Genomic DNA, 17,259 nt, shown 5'->3' with positions numbered 1-17,259 from the left:
TAGCATCTGCTGGATCATTTCCAAGGGCTTCATAGAAAAAAAAAAAAAAAAACAGATGGTGATGCAACTCAAAGATATTACATATGACATGTTTTCTCTTATAAAGATTAATAGAGTTTAGTTCCCCCCCCCCTCGATTTTTCTTTCCGCACGCTACACACTGCTATGATTTACTATAAATACAAAAATATCAAAAACTTCTTTAGGACATATGCTGATATAAATAGTATATTAAAAAAATCCTGCGTTCACTTACTAGTTGTGTGTGTGGATTAACAAGAAATAGTTTAAATTCCTGCAAAACAGTTCAAACTAGTTTTATTGATGGGAACAGATCTTTGTAATTATACTTATTATATACAAAACCTATAAAAGGTTGACCATTATAGAAATCAGTCAAACAAAGGACGAGTACCTAGGAATGCTGCTGAACCTTCTCAGATTCTCAGTTGCCAAGAGCAGAACAAAGTCAGCGAGTGCCATTACCATAACCTAGCAGCATCCACATTCAATTCAGAACAAAGACATCTGCTGATGTCTTCAAGGTGTTCAACCAGTTTCGGAAAGGTACACTGCAGCAGCCACCGTGTCCTCTACCGGCTGTGCCAACCCATTTTCAGCATTCACTGCTTCCCCTAGGATTATTAAGGCATCCCTTTTCTGTTTTCCTAGCACTAAGATACTATGGTATATCATCAGTCTTCTTACCAAAGCATGACTCTGGTTGGGGAATTTGTAAGACTAAGTAATACAACTGAGCCATCTCCATATAACCATCACCGCTCTGCCTCTGAGAGAAGATGGAGGTACTAAGAAGTTATCCTCATCCTGGGTTACAAACAGAATCAGAGACAAAATCTTGATGATTAATGAGATGCTACTGTCTTCCACAAACACCACATCACTTCTCACTCATTCATAAAATAAGCATAAGGTGATCTGAAATCATTAAGTCCACAGCTACTTTCCAGATGAACATCTAGTTTTGAAGACAAAGACAGAAGTGGGGAGCTCTAGGTGGCTTATCTAAAATGTACATTTTAAAAACTATATTGTCTCTGTGCACTAAAAAAAAATGCAGCTTTTTCTTTGAAGTATGAGCTTCTGGCTGTAATTGGAAGAATACTAGGTTTAATGATCACTGTTCTCAACAGCTATGGAAATTTGTGTATTTTTCCAAACCCTGCTAACCATCTGGTTTAACAAAGAGACCACTTGCTAAATCTCAGACAAAGCTCTGAATACTGCCCAAATCCACCAGTAAATTCTGGAGAATAGATAGCTAACAGAATTTGAAATGGGTTTCTGGACATTAGTTGAGATACCATTATTAATGGAGGAGAAACAGAAGTCGAGCGTGACAACCAGTACAGCAGATGAGCATCCCAGGACTCAAGTCCCACCAACCATTCAACCCAACAACGTAGTGTGTTTCCATCTCTCATAGAAAGCTCTGACCACCAGCTGTGAAAGTTTCCACCTCTCCAGGAAGGAAGTTCTCTGCCACTTCGGGCTTCCAAAAACAGAGGGGCAAAGGAACTACTAAAATGTTACTGTTCCTGACCCAAGCCTGGGAATTAACCGGTCCTGTCAACTTTCATGGACATTAACACCGGAAGGAACCATAATGATGATGAAATATTAAAGAAGTCCTACCCATTAAGCCTCCCATCAATGCCTCTATCTCTATTTGGCCGGTACTAAAGGTGGAAAGGGTGGAAAGAAAAGCTCAAGTGTTACTTGAGATTTCAAGCAATGAAGAATCTACAACCTTGTTTGATGTAAGTTTTCCCAACGAATAAGATCAAAAAACTCCACTTTAGTCAAATCGTTGAAAGTCAGTTGTTTCATTTACAGAACTGGTGTAATGATATTTACTTCATTCACATAGGTACGAGATATGTAAGGTTTTTCAAATATTTTTCAGTGAGGCGTTATTAATGCCAGACTATGGTGGAGTTGGGGAAAGAGGGATGTTAGCTCCCAAACACATGCTTAATCTAGAACATGTGGTTTTGGGGGAGGTTTGGAACCAATATGTTTTCAACATTTTCAGGAAATTTGGTCTATCCAGATGAAAGCTTCTTGGACTCTACTGAAATAGCAGTCAGTGATACAAATACTGAAACAAGATGAATTTTTTCCTCTTCTCAGAAAAAAAAAAAAAAAAAAAAAAGTGCTGCTTCACCAATTCCAGAGAAAAAGGCAACATCTTGAAGAGCAGGTTTGGTATTATTACTGTAGACTATGTAGAAAATATGATAAATTATAGATCTAGGAAAACATCCCAGAAGTAAAACACATTGTGTGCTACTCAAAACTTCTGGCATGTCTTGCCAAAGTGTTTTTTGGGGGGCTAGGATGAGGAAGGGATGTCTTCTGCTAATAGTGGAGGAAAGACATTGACTGCAATTACAGGCAGGATGGCTGAATCCGTCAGGGATGCGATGTCCCTGGTACAAGGCTAGTACTAACTTCAGTAGATCAGAATACAGTGAAGATATTACATAACAGAATGGGGACCTCATTGTACAAAGCAGGAGAAGGATGAAACAGTGCTGCTTGATATATTAGTATGTAAGGCAGAGCCCAAGGCCATCCAGTTTTTCCTCAACCACCATTGTTGCTTTTCTCTCTGCTTTTGTTTCCATTTGTTTTAAACACTTCAAAATTCATGTGTGAACACAGTCACCCTTAATTGTCTTTTTCTGGTTACATCCTAAATTGAGATGCTCCGTGACAGCATCCCATAGAACAGCGTTCCCTCCTTATCCTTCATCTAACAGCATCTTCCTTCCACCGCAATACCAAGAGTCATGCCTGGAGGACATCCCAGCCTGCTGCTCTACCTTCACTGTGCTTAAACTCTGTGCACAGTAGAAACACAAGCCCTAAATTTCATGAGTCTTTGCTTAGTCGTAGCCCTGTCATATTCTGAAGTTACAGGCTGCTAAGTCCCCAACACTGGCTCGGAGCCAATTTACAGCTGACACTTCTGATACCCCACCCCTGTGCTGAATTAAACTGCCTAACCAAAGCCAGTCTCCTCCAGCCTGAGAGATCAAGAAGAGTTTGCAGCTCATCCTGTACTCTTTTGAGGCACTCCCTTGGCTACATCCACTTTTTGAGGCTATTCTTCATCTCTTTTATGGACTTTTCACATGTCTGCATACGTCTCCAGAGGAAGCATCCCACACTGAGGTCACCCCCAACACTTCTGGGACACTGTGCTGCTTGGCCAGAGGGTCTGAGAAGAGCTTGTGCATCAACACCAAAGGCTGAGAATCATTTCTATTGTGGTGAGTTAGGTATGAGAGTGGCCTTCTGCTGCCTCACTGCTCTTCTCTGAGCAATCTGTCAAAGGACAAGCCTACATCCATGTGTCATCCAGATGATCAGATGCTGCTCCAGGAGCTCCATGGATCAGTAGCCTGCTCCCTCCCTATTCCTCTGATCCCAAACACCAGACCCAAGTTCAAGGTTATCTGTCTGAAAACAAATGCAGAGAAGTCACAGCTCATCCCTGCCCCATCTCTCGGGTCCCTGGAGTGACACTAGATGCCAGAGAGCCACAATCTCTCTTCCTCAAGACAGCTTCAGACTATGTAAGATCTCATCACGTAACAGGTTTTTTTTTGTTGTTGCCAAAGTTTTTTTTCCTCCTGCCAATACTCAGAGAGATTTTTGCCTGGTTTGACAACTGAAAAACAGGACTCTTCACATTGGGGAATATCTTGGTCAAGCTCATAGGGAACGGGAGGACAGTTAAAAGCAATTGTACAGAGATACTGACCAACAGCCACAGAAGGTTGTGATGTTCTTTACACTGATATTTAATCGTATTAAAGGTAAAAAATCTTTAGTTATTGCAGTTCAAGATGATGAGAACTGAACTGTGAGCAAAAGAGACAGACCGAAGAGATCATCAGTCAACTTGTTTCACTGGTCCAAGTAAAGGTGCCTTGTTGAGCAACTACCCTCTGCCCCAGCTGGAGAGGGGGAAGCAGTAAGATGAATGTAATTGCTCTCATGCATTTAACAGGTTTTTCAACCTTAAAAAGGATGGTGTGACTCATAGGTCATCAGCTGCTGTTTGAAGGGATCCATGCTGGAGCATGTAGAGACCCACCAGCCCTGTGTATCTCCTAATGGCTTTTTGGCATGAGGAACAACAAAGGTGCAGGGCTGTAGAAGAACCAGGCTGAAACAGCAACCATGCTTCAGAATTCTGTCACCTCTGCTGTTGTCACCTCTGTCATGGTGTTGATCCGGCTTTGGAGGAGAGGGCTGGATCCAGTCACCCCCTGGGGTCCTCTCCACCCTATGTTACTCCACGACCTCAGCTCTGCTTCTCCAACTGCCAGAGCTCTGATGAAAATCGCTACTCACTGCTTTCTTGAGTAAGGCAGAGGTATCCTTACTCACTACAACAGGAATTTCCATCACTTTATATGACATAAAGAGCAACCAAGTTGATATCTCCTCAATCCCATCCAGATTGGCTTTGGGATCGGTGGCAAGGTACCAGGACAGCCTACTGATACCATGAAAGCTTTTGAAAAAAGTATCCAGTCTCCACTGAGTAGGTGCAATCACACCACAGAGCAAATGTGTTCATGAACAAAGACAAAATCCTGCTCCCAATTAACTACAGAGCCACTGTTGCTGGCAAAATAATATTGCACTGCCTGCACAAAAACACAAAAAACCAATCAAACATAAATCTCCACCCTTCGTAACTCCGCTCCCACATAATCAGTCCCAGCCAAGTTCCTGGGGTTCACACCAGAACCTGTGGCCATCATATTTCATTTTCTGCACTCTCACTGGCTATGGAAGAAGAATATGATGTGACTTTTGTTTTCCTTCAGGCATTTAGGTTGGATTCCAAATGCTGGATCTTTACAGCAGAGCTGACAAACAACATTACTATTTCTAATTCAAGTATCTCAAGGCTTTTTTTGGCTTTCTGGCTGGACTCACAAGGCTTATTTTCTATACACCACTGCACCCTATTGCTTACTTTATCAATACCACATATTTGAATTCAACAATTTAAAGCGTAGTATTACCACATATTTGAATTCAACAATTTAAAGCGTAGTATTACAGCTGTGTTTTTATTTTGTTTGTTTTATTCAGCTGTTGCTTAACACAAAACATTCTGACATTTTAAGTCATATCCCACTAAGATAAACAACTAACATATGTCATGAATTCCAGTAGAAATGATTCCCAAGTGGTGCTGCAGCAAGGTTTTAACCAAGTGTATGAAAGGCTCTCTTAAAATGATTGCTGGATGTTTAAAACGCACTCTTGCCCACCACAGCTATCCATAAGGAATTGAGGGCAGGTGGGAGGAAATCTCTTCGACTAACTCATCCCTGCAGAACTTTACATGTTTTTCTTCCTCCAGTACATAATTCTGCCTAATTGGATCAAAAAATTCTGTAGCATTGAAAAGCCGTATGTAAACTGACCATTTAATTACATGTAATAGCATGGGATCGATATCCAAAGATGAATCCGTGTGCATATACATGTACTTATATTTGTACAAATCTGAAAAGGGGTCAGAAGGAAGCCCAAGAGAGACCCTCACCACTCTTTTGGAAGCCAAAGTCAAGTCCCTGCAGCAGTCATGACACAGCGAAGTGTTGCCTGGCTCAGCCAACTCTTGAGTTTACCCATTCACAGTATTTCAAACAGATTAATGGACTTCACCAAATCCTGCTCGTATTAATGAGATCAGTTATGAATCCAACAATGTTGCTATACATCATGGCCCACAAAGCCCTAATGAAAACATGCAACTGCCATGCCTCATTTACAACTTTTTCCCCAAAGAGTTTCCCAGTGGTGGTGTTCTTCAGCTTCATGCAACAGTACTTTTCTTATGGCTAATGTATCTGGTCTACTATAACCAAGCGGATTTTTAATGAGTGCCCAGACAGGCCACAACTGAAGACAACTTCACAATTCCCACCACCAGTGCAGCTGCTCTGGGTTTGGCTATTCCGTCCCGCCCCGTCCCCCACAGACAGAAAAATATGCTTATTCAGCCCAAGATCTGCAGAAGGCAGATATCCCATAGTCACTGCAGCAGGACCCTGAATCTAGACTCCCATACCTGACCATTCGCAAAGGCGTACGTGCTCCAGCTCAGCACCAGTTCATCAGCTTTTGTGCTAGAGCTGATCTGCGACCAGATGGGCTTGAAGCATGTGCTAAGCAAACTTGGGTCTGCCTGCAAAATACTCTGTGGATGAGGCCAGAGAGCCAGTTTATTCACAGAAATCAAAGCTCAGCTGCAAATACTTCAGCAAGACAGACAATAGAGCCTCTCATACTGTGGGAAAGAAATCAGCAGCTACTAGTTGAGTTCAGCATTTACAATGCTTGGTGCACGGCATCCATAGTTCAGATGCACACATAGTTCAGATGCAATCACATTCCTGCCCGGCTGGAACATCTGTTCTCCTCTCATTAGTCCTGGCCATGTTTTGTAACAGAAGAAACTATCTGAGATTCCTGAACTTCAGTATTTGACCTGAGGCGTTATGAAAAGCCCCAGTTTTCAGAAGTGGAATTCATACGGAATCACCAGTCACTTCTAATAACATAGGTCCTGTTTAACATGCAGCTGTAAAAAAAAAGCCTCGAAGTTTAGTTCAAGTTTCAGCAAAGCCTGTAGAAGCACACACTGTAGGCTACGCACTGAGGATCTATCAAGACAACTCTGAAATCCACCCAAAAGTGGAAACAGCACAAGTATCTGAAAATGCAACCAAAGTGAGATTCTGACCAGAGAATTGTTTCTCAAGCCTTCTGAATATCCTCAGCATCTCAGAATATTCCAGCAGTCATCCCACCACCTTAGCTGAACCAGACGGGAGGTACCAGGGAAGGACAAGCACATGCCAAAGCAGCTCTACGTATGGAACAAATCAACAGCACCTAATCACAGCTTTATAAATATTAAGAATAATGAAGCAGGGTTTCTTTTGGAACAATCCAGATCACAACTGGAAGGGCAGGTGAAGAAGACAGGAGGCAAGCAGAGGTTGCATATGGATCAGGATACATTAACCATTACACTGTGAACCCTGTGACCTGGAACGATTCCTCATCACAGCCACCACGTACTTAGGCTTGTACCTCGCCCAGCAAGGTAACTGCTTTTAACACCCAATTGGGATAGTAACATACCAGAGTCCAATGAGGAATTCTGGACTCCATCAGTTTTCAGACCCTGGTTCCTTCTTGCTGGCTGATGCAGCACATCCACACAAAACTATCAACCTCAGTGCACACTGCGGGAATGAATGTCACCACTCGTGCTTTCAGCATCACACACTTTCTAGGTACAGAAAGTGACTCCAAAATCTTTAAGCAGAAATAGCATTTTGGCTTGAGCCTAGATGTTAACACTTTCGTTTTTGCAACGCAGTTGGGCTATGTGTAACTTCCCTCAAATTATGTCTTGCTTGGGTATCTACCACATCATGCTGCTGGATGACAAACAACTGCCTATGGTTTCCCAAGACAGGTTTCAGCAAAGATCGTTGACACTGCAGCAAATTTGACCTCAAAGTAATTTCAGTAGTACAGAACTGAATCCAGAGTAGTTTGAATCAAGGATTCACTGAGAATGTTTCAGCTGTCTAAAAACGTATTCTCTTAAAAGTTATACCTACAGCAAGAAGATCCCTTTAATATCATCTTCACCTTTGCTTTCACTTGTTTTCAGAAATGACATGGTATTAGTCTAACACTGCTGTAACAGACCTGGAACCACGACCTAAACATCATTCTGGGTTTTTAGCTAGTTGTTATCTGTCTCAGTTGGTTAGAACTGAGCACAGACAGAAGACCATGGTCTGAAATAAGTTACCCACATATTTATCGCTGTATCTTCATGGCTGAAAAGTGCCTGAGGAATAAGACCTTATAGAGATACCTGCCTTATTAACATAAGCATAGGTATAACATGTAGGTAAGGATCTGTAAATGAGCTGTAGTCCTAATTTTACTGTAATAATAACAAGTACTGACAGCAACATCATAGGAAAGGGATGGAGATTGTCTATGAAGATTCAAATATCATCTTAATTCCCCTCTTTTCCCATTTTGGAGGAAATCACAGAGAAACTTTGGGGGAAATCAGTAAGTGCAAGCACTTCGTGGTAAGCCTTTCTTTTGGGACCGTCTCCTGCGCTCCAGTATCCAGGAAATGTTCTGTATTTACTGAGTGATCATCACCATGGTTTCGGAGCACAATAAGGCTCTATCGCCCTTCATACATCTGCGTTTCTGGGAATGTCTGGGCTTTGGGGAATTGCACAGGGCCAACACAAAGGCACCGATTGTTCTGGAGGCAGAGGGACGAACCTGCCCTTTCCGAAGGAGAGGAAGCCAGCAGGAAGAGTCGCTATTGTGATCTGGATATTAAAAAAAAAAAAATAAAAAAAAATCCTTATTGCATCATCAGCATCGCCAGGTTGGTGGCGGATGACATGGGCAAGACATGGCACCTGCAGGACCGGGGGCTGCCCAGGGGGATGGAGGGAGCCAGGCACCCCCAGCCAGGCTCTGGCATCAGCTACCTGCTAAGCCATCCTGAAACCACCAGTGAATACTAACAACCGGGTGGAACGCCGGACCCACATAGCTGGCGCATCCCTTCCGAAGCTCCAGGTAGAAGCAGGGATGGAGATAAGCTCCTGCTCTCCCAGAATTTAATTTTCATTTCAACAAAAGCCATTTGTAGCACTGAAACCCGTGAGTTCTCATCAAGGACTTTCCTCGGCAGTGAGGACTGCCAAAGTAGTAGGAACCAAATTGTTGTCAGCTTAAGGACAGCCATCTGCTCAGCCTCTTCCCAGCTGCCATGCTTGAAATCAAAGAATGGATAACAATCACTTATGTTTCTCACCAAGCTCAATATGAAAAAATCTAGGAAGGAAAAAAAAAAACCCAACCAAAAAGCAAAAACCAAACAAACCAGGAAAGCAGCACTGCAGGGATCTAACTGGGAACAGAGATGAAAGTAGGAGAAAAAGAAACTAGTTTTTGTTTTTTGTTTTTTTTTTTTTTTTTAAAAACAATGTTTTTTAAAGAGTCCTATTGACATCTGCTTTGTAAATGCTCTGTCATTATTTATAACCTCAAGAGCACGGAATTGTCTCTGTAGTTACAACCATGCTACTCCCATATTTTGGCTTTGTTAGCAAAGAGCCAGCAGCGTTTTTACTGGTGCTCTGGGAATAGAGATCTAACATTTCATACACAGTTTATTTAAAAGTGGACTAATTTAACATTCTTGATGGTTCCTTTTAGCACAACTGTTGCTAATTACCAGCTCCAGAATGATTTGTTAATCTGGGAGCAACAGCAGTTCCACAGCAGCATAAATACACCAAGAAAAAATAGGAAGGAGGGGAAAAAGATAAATAAAAGAGAGACATCGGAGAGGGTCAAGTTTTAGTGAACTAAAGCAAATAAAGTGACAGGTGGAGTCAGTGACACAAACTACTACTAACACCATAAAACAGAGCTGTAAAGGGGATAATCCTGGTCCTTGAGAAGTAGAAAAAAATAGCGACAATTTTTAAAGCTGTGCAAACGTTGGTTTTGGTGACATGGACAGGAAGCTGGCTTGAAAGATGATCTGTGCTCCTCAGGACTGGGACAGGCATCAGCCTCCCATTAACCCCATCTGTCCAGGACAGAGTGACCCACGGCAGAGCACGGCTGGACAGACAGCGAGCAGAGAGGGCAGCCAGGCAGGCGCTTCATCCCAGGACACAACCTCGGCTTAATTGGTTCCAGGGCACTGTGTGTGGAGGGACACAAACAAAAACTGAGCAAACATGATCATAAAACATGACAAGCGGTAGGAGAAGTGACGCTGGAGTCCCCAAAGGAGGAGTCCTTGAAATACTGGAGTCGTGTTTGGAAGTGAGAGGATCCAACCGATAGCTTTGCACTATTGCACACAATTTTTCTTGCGGTTTTTCAGCAAGCAACAAGGAGGCACTGAAGCAGATTTGCTGCTTGTGACCTCCCATGTCCTATCCCTGTGGCTCCACGCTCTGGGCACAGCCGCGGCCATCACCCTCCCCTGGCTCTGCAGGACCAGCTCTGACCTGTCTCAAAAACACCTTTTTCACAGCAAAAGAATTGAAAGCAAATTTTCCTAAAAGAAAAAAAATCTTTTAGGAAAGGAAGCGTGTTATCTTGGACATTTATAAATCATCAAAGCCATCTCATTGTTGGTACCAAGATAAGCAGGACTCAAACAGCCATGGAAGGGGACTGAGCCTCCCTCCAACCACGGCTTCCACACTTGGATCACTTTGGTCTTTCACTGCATGTGTGAAAGGACTTGAAAGTTCATAAAATTAATTCCAGACAAATATTAGTGAGGCCTCAAGTGGAAAGCACATCTCCTTCCTTCTGGGAATTTATAGTTCATCCACTTTTATCTTCTGGAGGCTCTCTGGAGATCAAAGATTTGATCAACTTTCTTTTTGCAAAACTCATGAAGAAAAACGGTGTTATCAGTACCATGACATGATTTTTTTCCTTTTAATTGCCCTCCTCTAAAAGTAAGATTCCTTCATGTAGGTCTAAAACAAACAGCACAAGTTACACAAGAAAGCTGTTCTATTTATTTATTAATTTTATGGCTGTTACAAGGTCAATCCCTATCCTGACAGCTCACGCTTGTTACATACTTCTCTACCTAATGAAACCGAGATGACCAAACATGAAGTAACTGCTTGCCAACATAACCTGCCTTGCTAATGCCACTAGGAAAATGACCTGTTGCTCTGGCAATTTTCCCCATCTCCATCATGCTATGGGGCCAAATCCTCTAATTTACAAAAAGACATAGATAATAGATGAAAATGTGCTACGTTGCTGGAGTGACTCAACTCCGATGCATTTGGGGAACATTAGGGAAATCTGGGAAAGGAGTGCAAGTTATAAAAGTACGACAAGTTTTCACCTGGACACAAGGATGATGACAAAAGCCCTTGTTAGTCCAGTGACCTTCAGCACCTCTTCCTCACTGTGCAACAATTCTCTGCACATCTGGAAATTTGAAAGGCAGGACCTAAGCAGCCTCACGGACTAGGCTAACTCCTCTGAACATCTGCCTGCAGCACTCCCATTTACACTGCTCCCATACAGTGGAAACTTGCTACTTATACAAGCGACTTGCTAAGACACTGGAATAGATTTCAAGGAGTCGGTACAAAAGGACTTGGATCCTGCCTGAGCCATCTGAGCGTCAGAGTGACACCGGCTCTAAAGATGATGGACCACATTTAGCTGGAATCACTCAGGGAGTCTGTACCAAATGCATCATACTTGTCAGCGTTTCGGGGAGGAGGAATCCGGGCAGTTTCACGAAGCTTTTTCTTGGAGCAGAGCCACAGGGAAACGCTTTTCCACTGTGAAACTGCAAAGGCTGCAGGGGAGATGGGAAACTCATGGAGCCAGGGAGCCGGAGAGGAAGACTAATGATAGCCGAGAAGTTTATAACTCAGTCAGGACTTGGGCTTCGCAGGTGTCAAGCCATGTACAGACCACTACCCCATGATTTCTTTCCCTACTTTCCCTGGCATCCAGTCCCCTTCTCCTCTCCATATGAAAAGGAACCTGTGCTTTCCTGCAGCAGGAAAGTGCAGGAGCTCTTCCAGGAGCTCAACACAGGCCGCTGTCCTCATGTCTCAGTGTAGATGGACAATCATGAAAAGACAGCACTTGAAATCAAATTCCTCATGCTAAAATCAGTCAGGATTCAAGCTGGGGGAAGGGACTAAAGGTGATGTGAGTTTTAATTATTTTGATATTTTTTACTTAAGTTCACAATAAGAGTTGAGAGTGGATTTGGTGCAATAAAGATGTCACAATACTTACCCTAAGTTGTGTTCTACCTAAGGATTTTGGCTCTGTTCTTAGAGGAACAAAAAAGGTGACATTACGTGATCTCAAGCATGAAATGTAGTTTTGTCAGGGTTCATTTTGCATTTTAAAGCACCCTTCAGATGTCCAGGGGCTTTATAGGACTCCTGCCACGTGAAGAGCCAGCTGTTCAGCACACAGAGCACAGCTCCCAGAGAGCCCCTGGGAATCACCACCATCTCTGAGGGGTCGCACGCCATCAGCCACTCAAGGGACGTGCTCCTTGTCATCCGCCTCCCCATCCCTTCCATACCGTGCTCTTGGCTGCCGTGACCCCATTTCGTGTGAGCACCTTCAAATCTGAGCTTCCCACTGATGTATCTCATGCATCGGGGAAGGCTGCCAGGCTGTCCTTTCCCAGTCTTTCGGGAAGAGGCGTTCTCTAATTCTGGCTGTATCTCCCAGATCTTACCCACAAGCAGCCCACTGGGGTCCCTCACCCTGCAAAGCCATAACCAGCTCCTGCTCCCGCTGCCACGTCCTGCGCCAGCTCAGCACCTTCACAGCCATCAGGAGCGGCTTTCATCTTCCAGAACTTCCCAGATTAAAGATTAAAAAGCTTTAAGAAAAAACCCTATCAGACAGTAGCAAGTTGTAATATTCAGTATTTGCATAAGGTGCACGTACAACAGATCATGGTATGGCCCATCCCATCATGGAGAGGGTGGTGGGACCATCCACGGTGGGGAGGCACATTGTCAAACACCACGTCCAAAATCAACCAGGTCTGAAACAAAGAGAGCAGATACAAGAAAAGGGCTTTGGTGTCTGAGTGTAGCAGAGCAGGACACATGGAGGACGATGCTCTCGCCAAGGGATGGTGACGGCAAAGGGAAAGGGCAGCTGCCGCCCTGCGGACCATGAGGACAGACAGCACCATCACACCAGGGAGGTCTCAGGCTACCACCCAGCACCAGGGCCACCAAAGAAGCCCAGTGCCTCTGGGGTTTTTATCACACATACTTGCTTTATATTTATCAAATCACAGATATATAATTGTGATTTTTTTTTTTCGTAACTCTACTCTCACTTAGTACAAGTTCTGTACAACTCTGACTTCCCTTCACATGGGCTTTGAAGCCACTTGAGACTCCACTGCACTGCAAAACCCCGTTAGAGCAGTTACCATTTCGTGATGCGGATGTTCAAGCTATTCGTTAGGCTACAAATAGCTACTTGATTTTAAGCAGACAGGTGTACAGAACAACAAATATAAGTACAAATTATAGCCTTAAATGAGCACAGAGCCTCACTAGTAAAGAAGAGTAGTCAAGGACAAAAGTACTAAGCAGCATTAATTTGCACAAAATCACTAGACTTACAGTTGCAGAAATCAGAACTACTGGAATTCCTCATCTGGAAGGCAATCAAAATCAGATAGAAACTATTAAAAGTCACAGATGCCAATTTTTCTTTTTCCTCGCATACAGAATTCTGTACCATGATCATAACCATGATCTAAAAAAAAAGTCAGTCTTCTGCTTGTCTGTGCGAAGACGAGAAGCGCATCAGCGAGGAACAAAGCGGGACTCACCGTCTGGCCCTTCGCTGCCTTTACTCCTTTTATTTCGACGGACGCGTCTACCTTCTTCTCCAACATGCAGCTTTTCTTCAGGGTGAAAGAAGTTTGGCAAGGCCAGCTGGAAGAAGAAGGACAAGTTTAAGCATCTTTGGCAAGGATGGCTTAGCTGAGCAGAGAGATCAGAGCCTGAACGCCAAATCCTTTCCATCAGGGATAGCTCTGCCGAGCCGAGGGGCAGAGCCAAGGGAGAAGTGAGATGGCTGCTCACGGATGCTCAGCTCATCCCAAGGGAAACTGCAAGGAGCTCTGTCCCCTTGGAAGCAGCCCAAGACTTGGGAAAACTCAACCTGAAGGGTTTTGCCAGGGAGGAGCATCCCCCTGGGGTAGGAGGGGCTGCAGGGACAGGGACGCAGGCAGCGTCAGCGGAGATCTATAGCTGGAAATAATCAAATGCCCCAAATGCCGATGTGATCATTTCTAATTATGCTCTGCAAAACTTGCACAATCCTGGAGCTCTCTCACCAGTATTACTCACTGCCAGTAAGTTTTTCCTCTCTCGGGCTCTCTTCTGCAAGCCTCATTAGCTACTGAGATTCAAAGGTCTTCAGGGACCTTTAAATCCAATTCAGTATACCACATAAATTAACACTTTAAACCTAGAGCAAGTACATCTTTATAACATGATTTTTGCCAAGAGGCAAAAATTTTATGCAGCGACCTCTTATTCATGAAAAAATAGTTACTACATGAAAAACTCTCTGACAGTTATTAAATCAACATCCCTACCCAGAAACTGGAATTTCGGTTTAGAAACTTGACCAGTCCTCTCAGCTAGCCCAGGGCGTGGCAGCTCATCACCAGCAGCATTTCCCCCAGGTATTTCCACTTCCTAAAATGAGGAATTTGATGAAAGATGAATTAAGAGCCAAACATCTTGTTCTGTGTGTTACCGCACCCGCTTCCAACCGGGGCTGCTCTGACTGGGCTAGGGTTTTCTTTACACTGAAGAAACCCAATCAGAATTATTTAAGCCATAAATACACACACAAGCCAAATACAGCCTAAGACAAGAATGGCGAGGCTTCAAAAAAGCTGCACCAAAGGTTATCAAGTGCGTTATTGTTCTGAGAACAAAACCCGCGGCATCAAAAGCATCTTCAAAATAGCAGAGAATAAACTCCTTCCATGAATTACTAATTAAGAGCGGCTCGTTAAGCTACAGGCCATAAAAGTCCTTATCAAAAGTAATGACCATTCAAGGTCTCTTTGCCTTTGACATGCCCCAGGGCTCTCACCTCCTCTCTCCCACCCCTCGGAGGGCAGCAGGGTGCACCCCTCTTCTCCGACACAAACGCCTAATTCCCAAGTTATTTTCCCCAGCCATATGCTTCTTCCAGCCTAGGAGTATCTCATTCCTGCTTCCTAATGAGCAGCCACTGGATTTTACATTTGCATCTTGCTTTACTCCAACAAGCCCCAATGCAGTCTCATGAACAGGATTTGGGAAACCAAAGGGTTCCCCACCCAAAAACCCAATCCCTAAGTATTTTCCAAATTCCTAAACTGTTGCTATTTATTTTTGCCTGCGTGCAGGCCAGTCTGCATTTACCACAATTCCTGATATTTTGTCATTGTAATGATGTTGTGTCCGAAAGTACCCTGAAACACTGCATAATAGCTGGTGACCAGCTCCCCACAGCCTCACCATAAGCACAGTTACACTTTTAAGTGTGCCTAAAAAGCAATGACAAGTACCCATAGAAGGACCAGTCATGATTTGATGGAGTACTGAAGGCTCTCATTTACAACAAGCTTTAGTAAAAGGAGAGAACAAGGGGCACAGCTCCCCTGTGCTCATCCTCCCCAACCTCCTGCATCCCTCCATGCTGACCCAAACATGGAGCACGGCAGCAGGATGCTCCTGTGGCAACGCCGGTACCTTCCCCTATACAACAAAGCAGGGCAAGGGATGAGCAAAAAGTAAAGGGTGGATTTTTTTTTAAACCACTTCTTTAAATCAAGTTGAAACATTGAAGAAACAAATTGCATTATAGTTCAGGTTAAAACTTCAGTGAAATCATCAGTGCTGCTTTTGAATGGTGTTATTACTTGGCTTTCCTATTTGACCTTTGGAAAACACAACTAAACTAAAGCACTGAAAATGAAGTGGTGGGGGACCAGCCCGTTAAGATGTGCAGTTTCCCACCCCAAATAACCCTGCTGACTTTGTCAAAGTGACACCCAGCGCTAAGGCTAAAAATGACATTTTACATCACGTGAAGATTTTTGTAATGGCACCACCCTAATTGTGTCAAAACAAACTTTCCCTGCTATTACAAATTTTAACACAACATTAACCACAATTTTGAAACGATGCAGCATAATATTCAGCTCACTTTATGCCACCTCCTTCTCCACATCTGGGCATTGTCACAAAGGTTATTGATTAATACACTGATTTCTTTTCCTGCCAGGTATAGATGGATCCTTGTATGCCAACCTCCCACCCACGCTGTAAAGAAACAGAACCACTAGTGGGCTTCAAATAATTCAGAGAAGAGTTTCACCTGGAAAAGCATAAGGATTTAGAACGGATGAAACACCCTGATTTCTCATTTTGATTGATGGGTTTTGTCATTTTCAGTGAAACTATCAAAATTTCTTAAGAGACTTGAAAGCTTTTCAGAATCTGAACAAAACCATTTAAGTTTAGTCTCACAAGGTGAAATTCAAGAGACTGACACAGTATGTTTATTTTCCCAGACAGTTAATGTAAATAATCCTTCTATTCACAAAACTCAAGTAATGGGGCTCTAAGCATGCTTTGGTCAGCATTAATAAATAGTAACATGAAACCTCAGATTAAAAAGACAAAAAAAAAAAAAGGCGAATAGGACACAAACTCAAATTATGGCTACCAAAGCACATCACCCAGCCACTGCACCCAGCTGGACCTTCCTCCTCCTCCTCCTCCTCCTCCCATGGACACAGTGGGAGCCATCAGCACAGTCCCAGCCCTCCACTGCCACTTCCACAAAACCGATGCTGGAAAGCATTGAAATCAGGACCAACCCCCTGCCCTGTGCCCTTCATTGAGTTCGTCCTGAGTCCCCCAAGCAGCAGCTCAGCTCTGCCGTGTCCCTCCGGAGCCAGGGGACCTTTCCAGAAGCCACCTCTGCAGCGCTGCCACCGGGCAGGTCCCGCGGCATGGCACGGCATCCTGCCACTGGAATTGTCACAGGCACTGATGGCTTGTGCCACCCACGTCACCTGCAGCATCTTCTGAACCCTCTCTCATCCTCGGAAGAGGCTCTTCAGATCACAAACGTGGTGTACAAAGCTTTTATTTCTTCAGTTGTGAGACCATACGCTCAACATCGTTGGGCATTTTTTTTTTTTTTTTTTTAATAAAGACAATTGCTCAAACCTGCATAGGATCACAGAATGGTTTGGGTTGTGGAAGGGTCCTTAAAGCCCATCTAGTCCCAGCCCCCTGCCCCGGGCAGGGCCCCCTTCCCCCAGCCCAGGGGGCTCCCAGCCCCGTCCAACCTGGCCTGGAACCCTTCCAGGGAGGGGGCAGCCACAGCTGCTCTGGGCACCCTGGGCCAGCGCCTCACCCCCCGCACAGGGGGAGAATTTATTCCTTGTATCTAATCTAAATCTACTCTCTTTCTGTTTAAAACCCTTACCCCTTGTCCTTTCACCACAAGCCTTGGCTCCTCATCTTTCTTATAAGCCCCTTTATATACTGAATGGCCACT

General features: G+C 43.9%; 1 protein-coding gene across 3 annotated transcripts in view; it reads right to left on the bottom strand.

The window, feature by feature from the left end:
• EDA (ectodysplasin A) overlaps positions 1-17,259 on the bottom strand; it is an 81,182-nt gene that overhangs the window by 16,739 nt on the left and 47,184 nt on the right. For all 3 annotated transcript variants that reach the window (XM_042807412.1, XM_042807413.1, XM_042807414.1), the window contains exon 2: positions 13,511-13,616. In XM_042807412.1, the coding sequence (XP_042663346.1) occupies positions 13,511-13,616 (106 nt within the window). The remainder of the gene's footprint in view (positions 1-13,510; positions 13,617-17,259) is intronic.

The sequence above is a fragment of the Tyto alba genome, unplaced genomic scaffold, assembly GCF_018691265.1.
Source record: "Tyto alba isolate M040663 unplaced genomic scaffold, T.alba_DEE_v4.0 Super-Scaffold_5, whole genome shotgun sequence".
Taxonomy (NCBI): Eukaryota; Metazoa; Chordata; class Aves; order Strigiformes; family Tytonidae; genus Tyto; species Tyto alba.
Note: the sequence above shows the minus strand (reverse complement) of the source record. Positions and strands in the feature narration are given on the sequence as shown.